At 43.4% G+C, this 21,653-nt stretch overlaps 1 protein-coding gene across 1 annotated transcript in view; it reads left to right on the top strand.

Moving 5' to 3' along the window:
- hip1rb (huntingtin interacting protein 1 related b) overlaps positions 1 to 21,653 on the top strand; it is a 157,676-nt gene that overhangs the window by 102,615 nt on the left and 33,408 nt on the right. Inside the window, exons 9-15 of the mRNA XM_078554119.1 lie at positions 7,235 to 7,292; positions 8,018 to 8,093; positions 9,059 to 9,202; positions 10,990 to 11,063; positions 11,156 to 11,228; positions 15,144 to 15,327; positions 16,649 to 16,737. Of these exons, the coding sequence (XP_078410245.1) occupies positions 7,235 to 7,292; positions 8,018 to 8,093; positions 9,059 to 9,202; positions 10,990 to 11,063; positions 11,156 to 11,228; positions 15,144 to 15,327; positions 16,649 to 16,737 (698 nt within the window). The remainder of the gene's footprint in view (positions 1 to 7,234; positions 7,293 to 8,017; positions 8,094 to 9,058; positions 9,203 to 10,989; positions 11,064 to 11,155; positions 11,229 to 15,143; positions 15,328 to 16,648; positions 16,738 to 21,653) is intronic.

The raw sequence follows: 21,653 nt of genomic DNA, 5'->3' as shown, positions 1-21,653 counted from the left end.
GTGTGTGTGTGTGTTTGCATAATAAGTTACATGCAAGAATATTCTAGTTGCTGACAAATGCAGTGAGTGCAAGCATATAGAAAGGAACTGGATGAGCTTCTGAAACTGGGCGATGTATCTACGCCCAGGAAGGAGGTAGATCATCAGGTGCTGTCACCGGTCACTGTCGACCTTGATTAACTGTGATTGGAAGTTGGAAAATAAATTTCATAAATGGGACTAAGATTTTATTCCACTGTTTCTGCTTTTCCCAGGAGATTGTGTGGCTGCTTGTGGTAGGGGGAATCAGGAGTGATGGTGGTCAAAAAATCACACCATGCTAGAATGGATGGGCTTGACGAAGCAGCTAGTCTTTACCCTCTTTATTGTATGTTTCTGTTGCACCTGGCTCCCTAATCCCGTTTAGCAGGTTTGTAAATCCAGGAAAATATGTGCCTATAGTCCCAGGGCAGGCAGCATATTTAATAGTTTACATGCCAGGAGCTAGCTAGCAAACATAAGACTCTTAGAATCCAAGAAGGACCATGTTTACATTGCATATCAAGGCTTTTAATATTCCAATTTAAATTGTGTGGTGAACTTGAAGCATCAGCAACAACACTGAAGCAACTTTGATGCACAACTTCACATACACACATTAGCACAAAAGTTGTGACTATATTTCAGGTAGGATATTATTTGGAAAAGGCACACAATGGCTGGGGGAAAAAACATCTGCTAAGAGGAGTGGTGCAATCAGAACAAAATGGTGCAGACAACAAAAGTGGTGCTGGCTTTACATCTGCAGATCCCTTAGAAACCAACTTGCATCTTAAGCTCCTCTGGAAGAATTTAGTTTTCCTTGTTTATATCACAACATTGTTTTCAGAGGCATCATTATATAACACAATCAAGGTCATATATTTTAGTTTTATATGCATCAGTACTTACTGTAATGAGGCTACAACCACATTTGTTCAGATTGATTCTCCTAAAGCAGTGGTGCGTGGGCCAGTTTAGACATCACATGATGTGCTGCTCCTGGTCTGCCTTGGTATATTTTAGGAATGTGAGCCTTCTCCCAACATGATTGGTTGCTCTCAGCCACATGACATTAGCTAATCATTGCATAATCTCCATGCTGCTTGCTCGAAAATAGAAATAGCGTCTTTGCTGTAATATTCCCACTTCACTGGAGATGTCTGCAAGCTTGTATGGTCCATTTGCCTAGATCTGTTGTATTTTATTGAAAGATGAGTCGGGGCTATCTGGAAAACCTGGTTTTACAAGTTCATTGTGCCACAGTATTGTGCAATGACACACCCATGTGATGTGTGAGGAGGAACATATTCTTTCAGGTCAAATGTATTCTTCTTTGCACAAAGTTGATATTATATACTCCTCCCTCCTCCCACCACTCACCCATTTTTTCCTCCCCTTTCTCACTTGCAGTTCATAGGTGTAAACAGCTTTCCACACATCACTTTATGAGCCTCAGCACATTGCTACCAAAACAAAAACAGAAATACCTGGAAAAACTCAGCAGGTCTGGCAGCATCGGTGGAGAAGAGCACAGTTGACGTTTCGAGTTCGCACAACTCTTCAACAGAACTAATTAAAAATAGAGAAGGGGTGAAATATAAGCTGGTTTAAGGGTTGGGGGGGCGGCGTTGGGACAAGAAGAGCTAGGTAGAGGGCCAGTGATAGGTGGAGATAACCAAAAGATGTCACAGACAAAAGGACAAAGAGGTGTTGAAGGTGGTGATATTATCTAAAGGAATGTGCTAATTATGCGTAGAAAGCAGGACAAGCAAGGTACAGATAGCCCTAATGCGGGTGAGGTGGGGTGAAGGAATCGAAAAAGGCTAAAAGGTAGAGATAAAACAATGGATGGAAATACATTTAAAAATAATGGAAATAGGTGGGAAAAGAAAAATCTATATAAATTATTGGAAAAAACAATAAGGAGGGGAAAAATCAGAAAGGGGGTGGGGATGGAGGAGAGAGTTCATGATCTAAAGCTGTTGAACTCAATATTCAGTCCGGAAGGCTGTAAAGTGCCTAGTCGGAAGATGAGGTGCTGTTCCTCCAGTTTGCGTTGGGCTTCACTGGAACAATGCAGCAAGCCAAGGACAGACATGTGGGCATGAGAGCAGGGTGGAGTGTTGAAATGGCAAGCGACAGGGAGGTCTGGGTAATGCTTGTGGACAGACTGAAGGTGTTCTGCAAAGCGGTCACCCAGTCTGCGTTTGGTCTCTCCAATGTAGAGGAAACCGCATTGGGAGCAACGAATGCAGTAGACTAAGTTGAGGGAAGTGCAAGTGAAATGCTGCTTCACTTGAAATGAGTGTTTGGGTCCTTGGATGGTGAGGAGAGGGGAAGTGAAGGGGCAGGTGTTGCATCTTCTGCGGTTGCATGGGAAGGTGCCGTGGGAGGGGGTTGAGGTGTAGGGGGTGATGGAGGAGTGGACCAGGGTGTCACGGAGGGAACGATCCCTACGGAATGCCGCCAGGGGGGTGAAGGGAAGATGTGTTTGGTGGTGGCATCATGCTGGAGTTGGTGGAAATGGTGGAGGATGATCCTTTGAATGCGAAGGCTGGTGGGGTGATAAGTGAGGACAAGGGGCACCCTATCATGTTTCTGGGAGGGAGGAGAATGTGTGAGGGCGGATGCACGGGAGATGGGCCGGACACGGTTGAGGGCCCTGTCAACCACCGTGGGTGGAAAGCCTCGGTTAAGGAAGAAGGAGGACATGTCAGAGGAACTGTTTTTGAAAGTGGCATCATCAGAACAGATGCGATGGAGGCGAAGGAACTGAGAGAATGGGATGGAGTCCTTACAGGAAGTGGGGTGTGAGGAGCTGTAGTCGAGGTAGCTGTGGGAGTCGGTAGGCTTGTAATGAATATTGGTGGACAGTCTATCACCAGAAATTGAGCTACCAGGCTGACCGTATGAGGTCGCCATGACTACCAAGGTTACACCATAGTCCAAGGACCCTGCAGAAAGCAAAGTCTAATATATATATCCCCTGCTTTTTTACTTAACTATTAATCCTATTAAATTGGCTGTACTTTCAGCTGTCTCTTATGCATTTCCACCTGTGGATATTGGTTGTTGGTAAGATCAGACCAGGCTGTATTGTTCCCTTCCTCCCATTTGGATGATTTGCTGGATGCCGTCAGTGTCTGTGGAACTGGAACTCAGCATGTATGAGAATCTCCAGGAGAGGAGTGGAATGGAACTACATCAGCAAGGCTATCACCTTAAAAAGTATTTTTATTAAAGAAAAGGAGATTCCCATATTATTTTCAGACTTTAGAGCACCAATTTACATATCCAACTTGTTCGGTGGAGCCAGCCTTTAGTATCAGCTTAAACATTACTAACTCCAGGTGCTAGAATAGGTGTAGAATTAAATGGATTGAATTAAGCAGGCACGTTTATGTTTTCCCACGTTTGTCTGAATGAATGAAGCAACAGTTGAATAGAATTAAATCCCAGTCGTTCCAAATTTGGTTGACCATACCACTGTGGCTCGTGGACACATTGGTAATTTAGAGGTACATGTTAGCAGATTCAAGCGGGTGAAATTATTTAAGCAAGAACATATTTAGTAGGAACATAGACCAGGACTTTACAGCCCCTCCCGCCCGGTGGGATATTACGGTCCTGCCGAACTGAATGGAGATTTAAGTGGCTCGTCACATCTGCTGGGGCGGGGGGAGACACGCTGCGATGGGGCTGTAAAATCCTGGCCATTGCTTTGTTTCTAATTCCATTCGGATGTGAAGATCGATAAAAATAATGTTCCTATGTTGTGCAAATTCTATTGTTGGCATTGGGTCTAAACACTGATTCCTTATGCATAAAACATAAATGGTTGGCATGTATAGGAAGCTCCTCATTTATCGACATAGTGAGTTTTTTCCTGTACACATCATTAGAGTAGCGCTAATGACTTTTTCCACATTCCCCTCAGTAGCCCTGGAAGTAACATCGCTCTCCTTGGATGGGAAGTATACTGGCGTTACACATGTATTATTGCAGGTCCTTGATATATCATCGTTCCTGTAATCCACACTTGTGACTACTCATAAGTGGACAGGCAGTAATTGTGTCTTTGGTTGGAGTTTCGTCGCTGGGCACAGCATTGGCATGCACCAGCTCAGGAAGCTTGTGAACGTTTGGTTGGGGCCTTGCGCTGGATAAAATCTTTTGTTTGGTTGTACAAAGGTCATTTGGAATATGCAGCAGAGAATTCTTTATGTTTTATTGTGCTCGGGTGTGTTGGGTGAGTCTGGTCACTCCTTTTCCTAGGTTGGAACATCAGGTCTGTCAGGTTTTTTTATTGGCATGAAGCTACAACTTGGTTATTGTGGCGGGGGGTGGGGAGTTATGTTGAGTTATCGAGAGTCTGGCACAATCTCGGGTATTCATGATATTGCTATCAGTAATAACTTGAGTTTTTTCTTAAGGTGATTCATTTACCGGATGTGGCTAGAACCAGCATTGGTTGCTCATCCCTATTTCCCTTGAGAAGGTGGTGGTGAGATGCTGCCTATGAATACAAAACTGAGCGACTTGCTGGGTCATTTCTGAGGGTATTTGAGAGTCAATCACATTGCTGTAGGTTTAGAGTCACATATAGGCCAGATTGAGTGAGAAAAGCAGACTTTCTCCACTAAAGGACACTGGTGAACCAGATGGGTCTTCACAACAATCCACTAGTTTCATGGTCACCATTATTGATGTTAGCTTTTTACCCTAGATCATGGCATATAAGTTGACTCGGCATATAAGGAAACCCCATATTTTTGGCCCCAAAAATCATATATTTGGTGTATAAGTCAACCTTCCTTTTCAGCCACGACATGCTATACTTGCTTTAGTAGTCAGCCACAATTTTTCACCCCGTAAATGGATGTTTTACTTAGCAGTACCTTGTAACTGGATGCAAAGGATCAAGCAGGTGATATGGACTGTGTTATGAAGATGCACAGAAGTTTAAGATATGCCCACAAAGAGTAGACATCCCATGGCGAATGGCAAAGATGGCAGCCACCCACATCCATGCCAGTGGTTCACTTTGATGCTCAATGTCCAGGTAGATCCCGTTTTTGGAGGGATTTTTGAGGCTTCAGAGGTCAACTTATACACCGACATCTATGGTGTTTCAGAATTACTTAACTGAAAATTATTTAATTGTTTATTGAATTTACATTGCCCAGCTGTCATAGTGGGATTTGAACTTGTATCTCCAGATCATTAGTCTGGGCTCTGGTTTACGTGTCCAGTAGCATAACAACTATCATAGCTTCCCCGTCACCCTTTGTTATATGTATACATGCTGTCAGCTGCCTTGCTGCACTGGATGCTTTGATCTGTCACCCAAATTTAACAGGCTGCTTGCTTAATGAACATGCCTAACATTTACTGTTTGTGCAGGTTTTCAGATAAGCGCTGTCTGTACCCATACAGTCTGGAGTCTCTGATATCACTGGAACAGCGTGTTCTGGAAGTACACCAGCTCAGTGTTTCAGACAGACAGCGTTTAAGACCTACAGCATAACTCGGAGAGGAAGTTAAACCTAAGCACATTTCAATTTATCACATTTTGTTGGGCTTTAAGCGCTTTTGTGCATTTCCCCTTGTACAAAGTACATTCTAAGCTGACCAACCTGGAATAATTTTGCTCATATTTAGTCGTTCAATTAATACCTCCTGCTTCAGGATTTAAAATTCAAAAGCTGAACCACAATCAGCAATCAGCTGAATCCCCTCAAACTTTGCTTTTTTGCCTCATTTCCAACATATGAACAATGGGGTCATTCTTACAGAGTTTGTATCAGATATGGAAATGTCAACCAGGCAGCTGGTTAAAGGTGGATAATGTAGCAAGTGGGGCTATCTAGATCTCTATGACTACAGGCACGCCATCCGGGGGCTGAGCCTAAATACCCCTCCCCGACCCCTCCAAACCCAACAAGGGAGCCGTGCACGTGCACTTGATGTTTCCATTGTCTCAAAAATATCTGATGAAAACTCACGTTAGGATACAGCAACAATTTTCTACAACTGGAGTCGGTATTAAGAAGCCACTTAACATTATTGATCATGAGCAGCCAATTACATTGAACTGCAATGTTTCGTCCAACCTGTCAGTCATGATGTTTCTCCTTGATACAAGCAGTAGTCCTATTCCCATCTGTCACCATGTTTCCAAAGCCTTTTCCTTCAGCCACCTATTTAACCTGTTCTTAAATGTTAACATGGCCTCTTGTTCAATTACTAACTCCAGTAGTGCATTCCACAGTGTCACAACTCAATATAACAAAAGGTTTATCTTGCCCTCTCTCCTGTATCTCTTACATTTAATCTTATGTCTATGTCCATTCCAACCAGTTTTTAATCCAGTTTGCTAATCCCCACTCCCCTAATTTCATACCCCTTAATTTTCTCCAACAGTCTTTTGTGCGCTATCTTGCCAAAAGCTTTCTAAGTGTCCATGGACACCATATCCACTGCGCTCTCATATTCATCATTTGTAGCCTACACAAAGAACTCCACCAGATTTGCCAAGCAGGATCTTCGTTTCTGAAATCTGTGTTTGCTGCTTCTAATTATCTTCCTTCCATCTTTAATTAAAGATACCACAAGTTTCCCTATCAGAGATGACAAGCTAATTTGCTTGCAATTACCCAGGTTAACTCTGCCTCCCTTTTTGAAAATGGGTGTTACATTGACTCCTCTCTGTTTTTACGGAACACACCCAATGTCAGTACCGCACCATTTTTTCCCCCATTTCCCTTGGGATCTTTGGATGTGTCTCGTCAGGTGTCTGCATTTAGTCTTCCTTTATCTTAACAAGATCACCTTAGCTTTCACTTGGTGCTGTCACTGCTGATCAATGGGCGACATTTCTAAGTGTGAACTGTGGCTGTCTCAGTTTGTATTAGAGCCTTTCTGGTCCGGTGACACAGTCCTACACCATTCAGCATATTTAACCAACCTCAGACCAGCCATATCTGATATCAGCTATTGCACTGAATCTTGTAGCTGGAACAGATGCTTCATCACCATGATTGTTCCTAGTTCTTAGTGTTAATACTACATTTCTGTACTAATCCTTGCTGATTGGAATAAGGTTCAGTTTGACGGCTTTAAAAACTCATCATGCAGCTTTCAATACAAGGTATGAACAAATGAATGTACTGTTCATGGAGCCAAATTCATTATTGTGTACCTTCTTGAACAGGTCTGCCAGCAGACACTTTGACAGGACACAGGGACCGATTCTATGATGAGTTTCACAGGTACCAAACAACTGCTAATTTATAACTTTATAATTTATAACTATTTTACTGAATCAGGAGAGACTCTAATGGAGAGCTCTGCAGAAAACCTCGGCTCACAACAGACCGATAATTGGCCACGTAGTTTTCACAGCTGGCTGGATAAGTGTGGGAAAAGTAAATGGTCTGCAATTTGCAGAGTTCACGTTGTACAGATCCTAGGTTTTTATAAATGAATGATACAGCAGCAGAGAAGGAAATAATGTGCAGGGTCTTCAAATACGTCATGTATTGAAATGTATAAAAGATTGTGAGCACCTATTATTTACAGTACAGAGGTAGTGGTGTGAAGGCCATACTCAAAGCATTGAGTATTTTACATTGACCTTGTGTTGTGCTATGTGTCTGCCAGGATCAGCAACGTGATACTTGATCGTCACCTTGTGGTGTACCCCAGGGGTCAGTGCTGGGTCCATCTTTGTTCTTGATATTTATATAAATGGTGTGGACTTGGGTGCAAGGAACACAGTCCTGAAATTTGGAAAATGGCATGGAGGGCCCTAACAAGACTTCAGGAAGGTATAGGACAGCAGAGTAGGCAAATAGGTGGAAGATACATTTTATTGTAGATAAATGTGAGGCAATACATTATAATGCACTGTATAAAGTAATACTTTTTTGTATTTATTAACATATCACAGAATGCCTCTTTTTTTACTGAGTTGTTATTTTTTACTTTGTTACAGCCTGAAGAGTTTCTTTAGCCGATCTCGTGACATGTTATATTTCAAACGGTTAATCCAGATTCCAAAATTGCCTGAGGTATGGAACCTTCTTGTAAAAATAGAAGGATAGTACAGACAAATGCGGTTTTAATATATTTACTTTGGCTTCTTATTAGCTACTGACTTCTGTTGTACTGGCTGAAAGCAATTCTGCCCATTAGAGTTTTGACTTGCATTAACGTTTGATCCACTTAATTCCTGAAGATGGTGAATTCTGCCCACACTCTTTTAATTACGGAATAAATGTCTGAACAGATGTCATGTATAATATTTTTCATTTCCCCTTGCATGCATGACAGTCTATCAGATGAGATGTTAAATTGAGGCTCCACCTGTTCTCGCCAATGATGTTAAAGGCCCCATGGCAGGATTTAGAAGAAGAGCAGGGGAGTTCTTCCTGGTGTCCTGGCCAATATTTATCCCTCAATCAACATCACCCATAACAGATTATCTGGTCATTATCATATTACTGTTTGTGGAAGCTTGCTGTGTGCAAATTCACTGCTGTTTTTCCTACATTACAACAATGACTACACTTCAAAAGTGCTTAATTGACTGTAAAGTGTTTTGGGATGTCATGAAGTTGTGAAAGGCGCTACATAAATGCAAGTCTTTCTTTTTACAGTCGATTTGGAATCCAGGTTTTGCTGTGCACATCCCTGTTGAGGCTATTAGTGCAACTGCTTGCTTAGGTACAAGGGCTTGTGCTTAAATAACTTAGAAAATGCCTTTGTTTCCCATCTTCCCACCCCCAAGATGAAAGAACTAGCCCTGCCCAGGGAAAGTTTTAGTATGAGACCATGGCGACTGGAGTTTGAACTGGTTCTGTGATTCCCAGGTTGTTCTCAATGTTGCAGTTTTCAATTTGGTGAGGCGGCCAATTGTGGATACATTCCTACCCATTTATAGAAACAAACCGCCATTTAAAAGACATTTCATGGTACCCCAAATAGATTTTGAACAAGACACTATCCAGTATGTCTTATGTTTCGCCCTTCACAGAGTCCTCCAAATTTTTTGCGCGCCTCTGCCCTTGCAGAGCATGTGAAACCTGTGGTGATTATTCCAGATGAGGCCCCAGCTGATGATATTGAGGAACCAGAAAGTCTCGTCGAGGTCTCTGCAGCTCCAGTGACTGAATCTCAGGTAAGAGGCAATTTTTCCTGATGGGATTCCTCTGGCTGTCTCGTAAACTGGGAGTTGTTTATAGTAATTTTAAGCGGAAGCCCAAGTCGAATGTAAAAATGAAATGAAACTCCTAGCAAGAGAGCGGTTTTAAAACGGGATGAGTGAGGTAGGAGCAGAAGTGACTTGGTTGGAAGATGTCTTCGTACGTGAGGATAGTGATTAAGATAGTTTTAGCTCAATAATGAGGAGATTCCAATTGAAGAAGAACTCCAGATACTACTTGGAAATCTGCCTTCTGTCCAACATATAGGCTTTTATATTGTTGGAAGCAACATCACTTTAAAGGTGTTACTACAGGAGAATTTAAGTAACAGGTCAAAGTAACCAGCAGAGGTATAATAATAGTGGTTTGGTAGTACAGAACTTGAATATTGCTGAAAAGAGATATGTCGAAGCTTTTTGTCTTGCACTCGTACATTCTGGTATATTCTGTCAGAGGTCAGGGGGGGAGGGGGCGTGCTGTTGGAGTTGTGGTATTCACCTTGTTCACACTGCATTTGAAGCACACACCATTTTAACTGGCATGTTTGTGGGCAATGTAGGAGGCTGTCATCTCTGGCACGATGAGGTGGCCCTATTAAAATGCAAAAGTTGGTGTCCGGTGACATTATTCATGTCCTGACATGATTTTAACTGTGGGCAGCACATGGTGCACACGTTGTGCTTAGGGATTCTGCTGCAACGTGGATCCAGGGCCAGAACAGGCCCAGCAATGTCAAAAATGTGCCTTGTTGCAGGTTTCCATAACCTCACCTGACTCTGTCACTGCCTCAGCTGATCTACTGCTGAAATTCTCATCTGTGCCATTGTTACCTCCCGACTCAATTATTCCATGACATTCCTCGCAAGCTTCCCATTTTTTTCACCCTCCATAAACCGAAACTCGTCAAAAACTCTGCCTTCCGTGTTCTGACTCTCTTGTGCTCACTGACATACATTGGCTCGGCCTGACAGTGCTCAATTTGAAAATTCTTTTCCTTGTTCTCAAATCCCTCCATGGCCTCGTCCCATCCTATCTCTGTAACATCTTCCAGCCCTAAAACTCTCTGGAACATCTATGACCCTCCAATTCTGGTTTCTTGTGCATTCCCAATTATAATTACTCAACTACTGGTGGCCATGCTTTCAGCCCCCAAGGCCCTAAGCTCTGGAATCCCCTCCATTTCCGCTCTGTGCCTCTTTCTGCCTTTAGGATGCTCTTTTAAACCTATCTCTTTGACCAAACTTTTGGTCTTATGACCTAATATCTCCTTATTGGCGTCATATTGGGGTTTATAATGCTCCTGTGAAATGCCATTGGACGTCTTATTACTTTAAAGGTGCAATATAAAATTGTTGTTGTTGGCTGTGATCATATTGGACCCCCTCCCCCACACTGCCCCCTCTCCCCCCACCCCCAAATCCTTATGCCGAGAGTCATTTCCTTAAGGTGGTGACAGTTCTCTGCTCCTGGCCACCAGCCATCTCACTATTTCTGCCAGGTTCTGGTGAGATTCCAAAGTGAAAAATTAAAATTGGGCCTGGTGATTAAAATGGCCTCAGCCAGTCGCCTGCACTGACCAGCGAGCTTGTTGCCCCACCCCCATATGCTGCCCTCTTGCCTCAAGTTAGCATAAGGCTCTTGTTTATCAGTCATTGCTTATTTGTTGATGAGCTTTTACAAGCAAGGAGGGAGCTTTTAAGAACTGGAGAAATCTCTGCGTTTCAAAATACTTTAACCATGCGATGACTTTATTTTCTTCTAGAACTTGGTGGATGTGGACATCTTCGATGCTACTTTTGGTCCCCCAACTAATAATGGTTTTGTGAAAGACGATAGGTAAGGTGGCTGAGCTTTGAGAATGACTGGATTTATCAAACAATGTTGTTTGGTTTAAATTTTAGACAGTCATTTGTGCATTCTTCATGCAGAGATCTTCAAATTGACAACCTGAAGAAAGAGGTGGAGCTGCTGAAAGCTGAGATAGAAAGAGTAAAGGCTGAGGTAAGATTTCACCCTGAACCAAAGAAGTGATTGATAAAAAGGAAAGCTGCCAGAGATTGTATTTTAGGCTTTGAGCTCCTAAGCTGGGTTGCCATTTTATTAACCTTTGCACCATGTCCAGTTAATACCACCATTTCGATGGGTTTATTCTCACACTAAACTCTCATTTCCAGTAAGGGAGAATGGCTACCTATAGTGCAATCTTGTCTTTGTTACCTCTAGATGCTCGCCAGTGCTCGCCTGGCTGGCCTTACGCGCTTCGTAAACTTGAGCTCATCCTAACTTGCACCGTGTCTCATTCACCCACCATCCCTGTGCTCACTGACCTAGATTGACCCCTGATTTGGAAGTACCTAATTTTTAGAATTCTCACTCTTGTTTTCAAATCCCTCCATGTTCTTGCCCTTCCCTATCTCTGTAACCCCTTCCAGTTCTGGCCTCTTGTGCATCCCCAATTTTCAATCCTCCACCTTTGCTGGTTGTACCTTCAACTGCTTTTGGCGTTAGCTCTAGAATTCCCTCCATAAACCTCCCTGCCTCTCTACCTCTCTCTTTCCTGCTTTAAGATGCTCCACAAAACCTACCTCTTTGACCAGCTTTTGATCGCCTGTAAGATCTCCTTTCATGGCCCGGCTCCTAATTTTGTTTGATAACACTCCTGTAAGGTGCCTAGTGATGTTTTACTACATTAAAGGTGCCATATAAATGAAAATTGTTGCTGTGGATAGTCCTCCTTCTCTAGAAATGTTTTGGCAAATTAAACCTGCATTAGAAATAGTACCGCAATACAAAACAATGGGATAAAATTTGACATGATGAAAGATGATTAGCAACAGCTAAAAAGCTCAAAATCTGCATAAAACACTGATGATGATGAAAAATGTTGTTCTAAAATAGCAGCTAGTCTAAAATGGAATTGTGAAGTATATGGTGGTGTTTCTAAAATCAGTCTCGGTAGCTATATGGAGACGATGCGAGACTGACAAGGTTCTCTTGAATTTATTCAGAGATAAATACAACATGGTCTCCATGTCCAACTTAGCGGCATTCTAAATTCAGTGTCTACAAGCTGTCTAAATGTTAATATATTTGATACGCTTGTTATTTCTGAGTGATTTAACTTTGCATCGATTGTTTACTTCCAAGTTATCCACACAACTTTCTTTTAGATTATTTTTAATGATTTTCTGACATGTCATGAGGGGTGGGGGTGAAAATATATTTGTCTTGAAGTTTGTTGTGACATTGACAAAGTCCATCCATCTATTGTTAAAAAGAACATCACAGCTTCTATTACTATTAATTACTCTTGGCTGTGAGTCAGCAGGTAGTGGGCAAGCCAGCTACAGCAGAATTCAGCATATAATTTAATGCAGTATTGGGGGAAGCACAATCTATTTGTACATTTGGAAATAGGAGCAGGAATAGGCCATTCGGCCCTTAGAGCCTACTCCACCATTTGATATTGCTTTGAATGAGAGGTCAAACCATGGTTCCACGTATGTTAAAAGCAACATATTCTCCTGTTGTCCTGGTCAACATTCGTCCCTGAACCAAATAGGTTAACTACTCCATTCATCTAATTTGCTTTTTATGGTACTTTGCTGTGTGCAAGATAGCTGCTGCAATTGCCTCTGGCATCTCAGTATTTTTCCACTTCTGGCCTCTTGCACATCCCCAATTTTCAGTACTCCACCATTGGCCATCACGCCTGCAGCAGTCTAGCATTCTCTCCTTGAACAAAAGTAATTAATTTCCTTTGAAACACTTTGGTATGTCCCAAGGATTTGAATGGGGCCATAATGGGCAAAACTTTTAACTTTGAAAGTGTGAAACTGTCAGTAACAGATAGTCAGCTCCATGTTGGAGGGTCTGATCCAGCATCACCAGCTTTACATCCCCACCGCAAATGAGTGCTTTACGCTTCATATAAGTCTTTTTGACAGGAGAATTGACGCTGTATTCCACTTGGGGTATGGTAGCCTAGTTATGGTGCGGCATTGACAATCTATTAGTTGCAAGTTCCAGTTCAACCATGGCAAGTTGTGAAACTGAATGAGTCATTTCTGGTCTATCACCAGAAAAAGTATTCATAATTGCTGAAAACCTGTCACACATAGACAGTCTGGTCTACACATAACTCCCAAGAACACTATGTTGATTAATGCTTAATGCTCTCAGGGCAATGTATGACATGCCTAATAACAGGTAAGTATGTCTGTGAATTGTAATTATGCCTTACATTTTCCCAACTAGGGAAGAACAGTAAATGCTACCTTGCCAATATCATCCACATAATAATTATAATACAAATGTTTCCATCTCTGAGCAATCTATCTAATTTTTCTTGATTATTTATTCTTTCACAGGATGTGGGCTAGACCAACATTTATTGCCCATTCCTAATTGCCCTTGAGAAGGTGGTGGTGAGCTGCCTTCTTGAGCTGCTGCAGTCCTTGTGGTGTAGGTACACCCACAGTGCTGTTAGGAAGGGAGTTCCAGGGTTTTGACCCAGCAGCAGTGAAGGAACGGCGATAAATTTCCAAGTGAGGATGGTGTGTGGCTTGGAGGGGAGCTTGGTGTTCCCTTGTATCTGCTGCCCATGTCCTTCTAGTTGCTAGATGTCACAGATTTAGAAGGTGCTGTCAAAGGATCTTTGTTGAGTTCCTGTATTGCATCTTGTAGATGGTATACACTGTTACCACTGTGAGTCGGTGGTGGAGTGTGTGAATATTTGTGGATCGGATGCCAATCAAGCAGGCTGTTTTGTCCTGGTTGTCAAGCTTCTTGAGTGTTGTTGGAGCAGCACTCATCCAGGCAAGAGGAGAGTATTCCATCACACTCCTGACTTGTGCTTTGTAAATGGTGGACAGGCTTTGGGGAGTCAACAGGTAATTTACTCACTACAGAATTCCCAGCCTGTGACCTGATCATGTAGCCACAGTATTCAATGGCAAGTGCAGTTCAGTTTCTGGTCAGTGGTAACACCCAGGATGTTGATAATGGGGGATTCAGCATTGGTAATGCTATTGAATGTCAAGGGGCAATGGTTAGATTCGATCTTGTTGGAGATGGTCATTGCCTGGCACTTGTGTGGTGCAAATGCAACTTGCCACTTGTCAGCCCAAGCCTGGATATTGTCCAGGTCTTGCTGCATTTGGACACTAGAGACTGCTCCAGTTTCTGAGAAGTCGCGAATGGTGCTGAACATTGTGCAATCATCAGCGAACATCCCCACTTCTGACCTTACAATGGAGGATATGTCATTGATGAAGCAGCTGAAGATGGTTGAGCCTAGGACACAACCCTGAAGAACTCCTGTAGTGATGTCCTGAGACTGAGATTGACCTCCAACAACCACAATCATCTTCCTTTGTGCTAGATATGACTCTAACCAGTGGAGAGTTTTCATCCTGATTCCCATTGACTCCAGTATTGTTAGGGCTCCCTAATGTCCCACAGGGTCAAATGCTGCCTTGAAGTCAAAGGCAGTCACTCTCACCTCACCTCTTGAGTTCAGCTTTTTTGTCTATGTTTGGACCAAGGTTGTATTGAGGTCAAGAGCTAAGTGGCCCCGGTGGGACCAGAACTGAGCATCAGTGAGCAGTCTATTCATAAGTGCCGCTTGTTAGCACTGTCGACGACACCTTCCATCACTTTGTCAGCCCAATATGGCTTGTCAGATAACACAAAACCTACAGGTTCAGGCATGGTTTGGGTAGCTGGTTTCAGGTTCAATGAAGGCCGGAAGGAAAATTGTCTGATAGAATTGCAATGGTGTAATTAGGTAGTCATTGTAAATAAAGCAATGAAGAACACTTATTTTTTAATGACTAACTAGCCAGGGATAATCCCTCTGTTTAGGTTTGATATTTTCAACAGCTCCATTTTCCAATAGTGTTATCTTTTTGCCAGGCCCAGAAGTACATTGCACAACTGAAAGCCCAGATTAATACCTTAGAGACAGAGCTGGAGGAAACACGCAAACTGAAGCAGAAAGCACTGATCGATAATGAGGAGCTACGGGATAAGCTGGAGAACCTTCGGAAACAGAAGGGCGACACAGATAAAGCACAGTTTTTGTTGATTGAGGCGGAGAGTGAGTTGTATTCTTGCCATATTCATTATGATGTAGTCACTAATTGCTCTTGAATGATATTGGTTCAAAGGGTATGGCATTCAGCTCAAATTAGTGCCAGTCTTCGGAACAACCCCCCGCTTTACTGTCCTATTTAATGACACCCCAGTTCCCATCCACAGCCTGTTCCAAAGTCTAACTTTTCCCTACATTTGGTTTGCTGCCATTCATTACTAGCCTGAACTCTCGCAGGGACTGGAGATTGTTGAAGTCCCAACTTAAGGACCAACCTTCCTCATTCAGGATCTTCCTGTATAAATGATAGCTTACAATGCATGCTACAAACTGAGGCAAGGATTTACTGTTAACATGCGGCTCAGATAGAACCAGTGGGCAATCTTGAATCTATTTAGATATTTTATTTCAATTGGAAGGATTTGATAGGCTTTTCCTATTTAATCTTGTTGAGACCTTTGCCTCTGCTGTTGAGTCCGAGAATGGATCTTACCCAAGGCGATCACTGAGTAAATGCGCAGAGAAAGCTGCCCACCATCTAAAACTGGACTACTTTTATTCATGTTTGTACGTGTTTTTGTTTGTGAATCACTTCTCTTGTTCTTATCAGCGCTACCAGCAGCAAAGGTGGGGGAAAAATAGGTGTTGGGAATGGCACTCATTCCAGTCCTTTTTTATCTGTTAAGGATGGGAGGAGATTAGATAATTCCACCATTGCTCCTGGTTACAGTAGATAGAAACTTTCCTGTCCATGGGCAGAACCTTCTGCCTGTTGGGCGGGCCGGTTGGGAGTAGGTGTGGGCGGGCGCGGAGCTGATTGCTGCCCGTGATTGGCTGCGCGTTGCCATTTTATATGGGTAGGCCAGTTAAGGCCTGCCCAGCGTGACGTGCGCCCGGTAGCGCTCAGCGCTACCTGTGCGGGCAGGGTGGGGAGGAGGGACAGTCGGGGTCTTGCGCTCTTGTTCGCCCCCCCTCACACTGAAGAGAAAATTCTGCCCCATGTGATTAAAGTGCATGTGAAATGTTTCTTGGTTTGTTTTCTTAGTTTTTATCAGAGTGAGACAAGCTATAGCACTGGACTTGATTATGGGATTGTTTCTTGTAATCTATTCTGTCCTCAGCCTGTGAGACTGAAATCTCACCTGAGAACTGGAGCTATTTCTGGGTTCAGTTTTCACTCCATGAACATGGGCAATCAAGAGACTCCTCTGAAAAATCACAACAGCCAACTTGAAATAAAAATGACTAAACCCATTAACTCCATCCATTAGCTGCTCTGAAGCTGAGTTCTAGTTTCATTCTAATGTCACTTAAATTATACTTACAGAGAAGGTGCAAGCGAATGAGCAGCGCTACAATAAGCTGAAAGAAAAGCACAGTGATCTTGTAAACACCCATGCAGAGCTCCTCAGGAAGGTAAGGAAAGCCTTTCAGTGGGTTGTGATCTGGTGCATGTCTAATTCAAAGTGAGCGAGGTTATTTTTGTGCTTGCTTTCAGTTGAACTAATGTTCATTTCAACACTAATTAACCTTTTACTTTTCATAGGTTTAAGGTGTCAGCCTGGTTCTCAGCAGAGAAAATTGAATTGAAATTGATTTCTACTTTACAGTTCTTTCCGTATACAGCATTCAGTTTTTAGTGTGCCCAGCTCTAAAATTGTATTGATTCTTGCAGATGTTTACAACGATGGTCTCGGTGAGGCTTGGGTGTGACCTGAATGCCTGCAGCAACCAACTTAAATTGGATGGATTTCTGTCAGTGTTACAGTCAAAACCAGTTGATTTATAGGCCTGGTTTCCTCCTTTCTTAGGCAGTTGGCTGCTGATTGGAGTTTACTGATGTTGAAACCATTCTAGGCAGGGCTTGAGGCCTTTCTCGCAAGTTGTTACTGAATTAACTGCATCTATTAACCCTGTCCAGAAGCTGTTATGGAAGGTGGATTGCTGCGTGTCTGTCTGAACAAGGTGGTGTGGAATGTATGGGTTACGAGCTGATTGTTTGGATGTGAACAGATGATAGGAAAAGTCAGTTGAGATATTTGTCTGGTTTTAAATGCGTCATGGGAAACTAAAGTACTCGTACAGACTTTATTGTTTTCTAATGGGGCACCTCCCGTATTGATTCCTAAGGGACCTGTTTGTTACAGCTTCTGTGTCGGGAACAAACCTTGGACATTTGCTGCGTCAGTCTTGATCTTATAAAGGCCTTTGATCAGCACAGGGGTCGCTGGAAACTACTGGCCCAAATTGGCTGTCTCAAAAAGGTTATCCAGATGATCTGTGAGTTGTGGGTGGTCAGAATCTTGGAAGGTGGTGGAGTTTCTAACTGAGAGTTGTGCTGAGATTCCCAAGGTAGGGATCCGGACATGGGGCCAATGTGAAATTCCATCCAAACAGGGGTCATTTCAGACAGGTCATGTCAGCAAAGCCCGAGAATTGGGCTTTGACCTAGTGACTCCAACAGGGAGGTAAAGGTGGTCAGTCCCATGCAATCGAAAACAAAGACTGGAAGCGCTCAGAAAGTCGGGCAGCACCGGTAATCCAGGAGTATTGCACAGCCTGCCTCATGCACAGGCACTGTGAACTGATGGAGGGGAATTTAAATGCCATTTCACACTCCACTTCAATGAAAACCAACAGGAGGAAAGAAGCTACACAGTGGGGAAAAGGGGAATGTAGCTATAGTTTCAGATGCAAAATATTCTGATATTTCCCTCACTGGTGGGCTCCAAACTTGGTAACAGATGCAGTGAAATAATCAATGGGGCTGGGGGCAGGCAAATAGAAAAAGAAAGTAAGTTATGACAGATACTCACCTAAAATGGCTACTGCTGCTCCCAAAATATCAACATCAATACTACCTACAGTGTTCACACAGGCTCCAGCACAGCCTAACCTGCTCATGGAAGCTCTCCCCAGCTAGCCCCCTGAAAATTGGCCTCCATTCCTGTCTGCCGAAGCTTCACCATCTCTCATTGCTCCACTGGCACTGCCCATCAATTCTCTTTTCTCTTTTTTCTATTTTCTTCTGGGTTGCTTGCAGCAGTGTGTTAATGTTATGTTAATTGCATTGTTAAGTATTGCTGAAGAAAGAGACTTTTTTTGTTCGAAGCTTTTTGTCTTGCTCTCATCAGGCCAATTTGCAAGAAAATACCAATGTCAGGGGAAACAACATACCTATACTGGATGAGAAGAGAGTGCTGAGTGGTTGGCAAGTGGATTCTGATTGTTAGAAGCATTGCTGTGGAGAATGCACCAGTTGATAGCGACTGACAGTTAACTGCCAAACATTGTTTGAAATTTAAACTAGGCAGCTTGACTCTGGTTGATCAAGACAAAAATGCCTCTTTTTTTTCAGCAATACTCAAGTTCTATACTACCAAACAACTATTTATATTAAGGTTAAAGTTAAACAGGTGGAGGGTATTGATTGATTAAGTATCTTGAACACATATAAAAAGGACGTGACCTGTCTGAAATGACCCCTGTTTGGATGGAATTTCACATTGGCCTCATGCCCGGATCCCTACCTTGGGAATCTCAGCCCCAAAATTTGAGTTGTCTCGAGGAAATCCCCACTGTGCCCTTCTGCTCTACACAGAGAGGTTTCCCCTACAGGCTGTTGCTACACAACCTTCACTTGCTCACCCTCGTCAGCTGTCTGGATATGCTATGGCTTTCCATTTTGCCGTCCGGAGATGGGTGGGGGGAGGCCTCCAGTGGAGGGCTCCATACGCAGGAGTCCTCCCCTTTACCTTCGGGGATTTGGCCTGAGGGGTGTTGCATTCAGCAGTCCCATGCAAGAAAAGATTAAGATGGTTCACGGATTCCGAGGCCGCCTGTCATTTCTGTGGCCTCAAAGAGTCCGTGTTCCATGTATATATTGATTGTGCGAGGCTGCAGCCCCTTTTTGATTATTTGAAGGGGATGCTCCTCAACTTTTGGTTGCACTTTAGCCCAACGCTCCTGACCTTTGGCCACCTGGTGCGGAGGGGGGTGGGCAGGGTAGAGGACCTCCTTGTAAGCCCGCTTCAGGGCCTTTCCATGGTGGCCATTGGTAGGTCTAGGCAGCCGGTGGTTGAGGGGGTTATTTAGCCCAACTATCTGTCCTTCTTCCCCAGTTACGTTTGCGCCCATGTGTCCCTGGAGAGGGAGCATGTGGTGTCCACCAGTACGCTTGAGGTTTTCCGCGACCGATGGGCACCACAGGGGCTGGGGTGCATCATCAGCCCTGAGAATGGCATTTTAATTTATTAACTTACCTTGTAAAGTTTTGTTTTTTGTTACAGTGCCCCTTTAAGAGGTTGTTTGCCGAGTCAATCAGTTTATTTCATTTGATTTATTGTTGCTTTTAAAAGAGTGACACCGGGTGTTGATAAGTAGGAGGCAGAAATATACAATGCTGCATTCCGTGAATAAACCTACTATCAAGAAAAGGATCTGTGTCTAGTTTCATACTTCACCATCTGGCTTGGATTCATTTAACACAGAGGGCCTGAGATAGCTCCTTAATCCCAGGAGACTCCCAGACAATCTCGGACGGTTGGCAACTCTATTTGCAGTTTGTGCAGAGCTAGCTGATTTGCTCTGACGTAGGGTTAGGGAAGAGAAAGTCTCTGCTGACTCCGCTCCTGATCTCTGTCCAGCAGACTCTGGTGAAAGTGTGTCTGTGGACATCAGGCACTACTGTCACAGAAGAGCTTGCCAACACTCACCTTGTTTTTTATTCCTTCATGGAATGTGGGAGTCGCTGGCAAGGTCAGCATTTATTGCCCATCCCTAATTGTCTTTGAGGTGGTGGTGAGCCGCCTTCTTGACCGGCTGCAGTCCATGTGATGTAGGTACACCCACAGTGCTGTTAGGAAGGGAGTTCCAGGAGATTGATAGTGCAGTGAAGGAAGGGCAATATAGTTGCAAGTCAGGATGGTGAGCGGCTTGGAGGGGATCTTCCAGATGGTGGTGTTCCCATGTCTGCTGCCCATGTGCTTCTAGATGGTAGAGGTCACGAGTTTAGAAGGTGCTGTCGAAGGAGCCTTGGTGAATTGCTGCAGTGCATCTTGTAGTACACACTGCTGCCACTGTTCATCGGTGGTGGAGAGAGTGAATGTTTTAAGAGATGGATCGGGTGCCAATCAAGTGGGCTGCTTTTTCCTCGATGGTGTCGAGCTTCTTGAGTGTTGTTGGAACTGCAATCATCCAGGCAAGCGGAGGGTATTCCATCACACTCCCAACTTGTAGCTTGTAGATGACGGATAGGCTTTGGAGAGTCAGGTGAGTTATGAGCCACAGAATTCCCAGCCTTTGACCTGCTCTTGTAACCAGAATATTAATTTATGCAGTTAAATTTCTGGTCAGTGGTAACTCCCAGGATGTTGATGGTGGGGGTTCAGCAATGGTAATGCTATTGAATGTCAAGGGTAAATGGTTAGATTTTCTTTCCTTGGTGATGCTCATTGCCTAGCACTTGTGTGGTCCGAATGTTACTTGCCACTGATGAGGTCAAGCCTGAATGTTGTCCAGGTCTTCTGCATATGGACATGGACATCATTCAGTATCTGAAGAGTCGTGAGTGGTACTGAACAATATTGAGGCTCGCATATGAGGAATGGCCACTTGGGTGAGATGCCAGAGTGTAACTGGTTGCTGTAGAATTGTATCCCTTTGGGGGCGGGGGGGGTGATTTTGAGTGCTTGACTTCTCCTGGACACTGTTGGAGCAGACATGGATTGGGGCTGAGCACCATTAGAGTTACTAGGCTTAAACATACTTCAGCGTATTGTGTCAAAGTTCTGGTTTATTCTGTGCCTGGTATCTGGCCACATAATCTTCTGCATATTCTGCTGTTTATCAGATTTGGATCCATTTACCTAAATGAATCAAGATTATTTCAGCTAGTCAGAGCAGGGTGTTAGCACTTATGCATTTATGACTTTGTGGTTTTTCATCAGGTGTTTGGTCCTTGGTAATAGGTTAATGGGATATGCATGAAGTGGGTGTTTTTATATTTACCATGTATGACTGGATATGAATGCAATACTCATACCTCACCTATTGCATCATGGAATGTTTTTCAGTCATTTTCTCTTTCCTGAGATAACTGGGACGAACCAGATTCTAAACTGTAGTGACCTACACTCTATCAGTATTAATCCAGTTAATCCAGCAGTGCACTCAATTCAGAATTTTGGATTTTGATTCTTTTTGATGTTCCATTGATGTTAATTGTTTTTCCGTAAATTCGGAAACACCAGCACTGTTTGTTGCTGCCAGGTTTCAACAGGATAACACTGCCATTAACACAAAAAGAGTCAAACCTGATCCTCTCCGCATGA

The sequence above is a fragment of the Cetorhinus maximus genome, chromosome 12 (genome assembly GCF_964194155.1).
Source record: "Cetorhinus maximus chromosome 12, sCetMax3.hap1.1, whole genome shotgun sequence".
In the NCBI taxonomy this organism is placed as follows: Eukaryota; Metazoa; Chordata; class Chondrichthyes; order Lamniformes; family Cetorhinidae; genus Cetorhinus; species Cetorhinus maximus.
The sequence above is the reverse complement of the archived record's forward strand: the minus strand, read 5'-3'. Positions and strand labels throughout refer to the sequence as shown.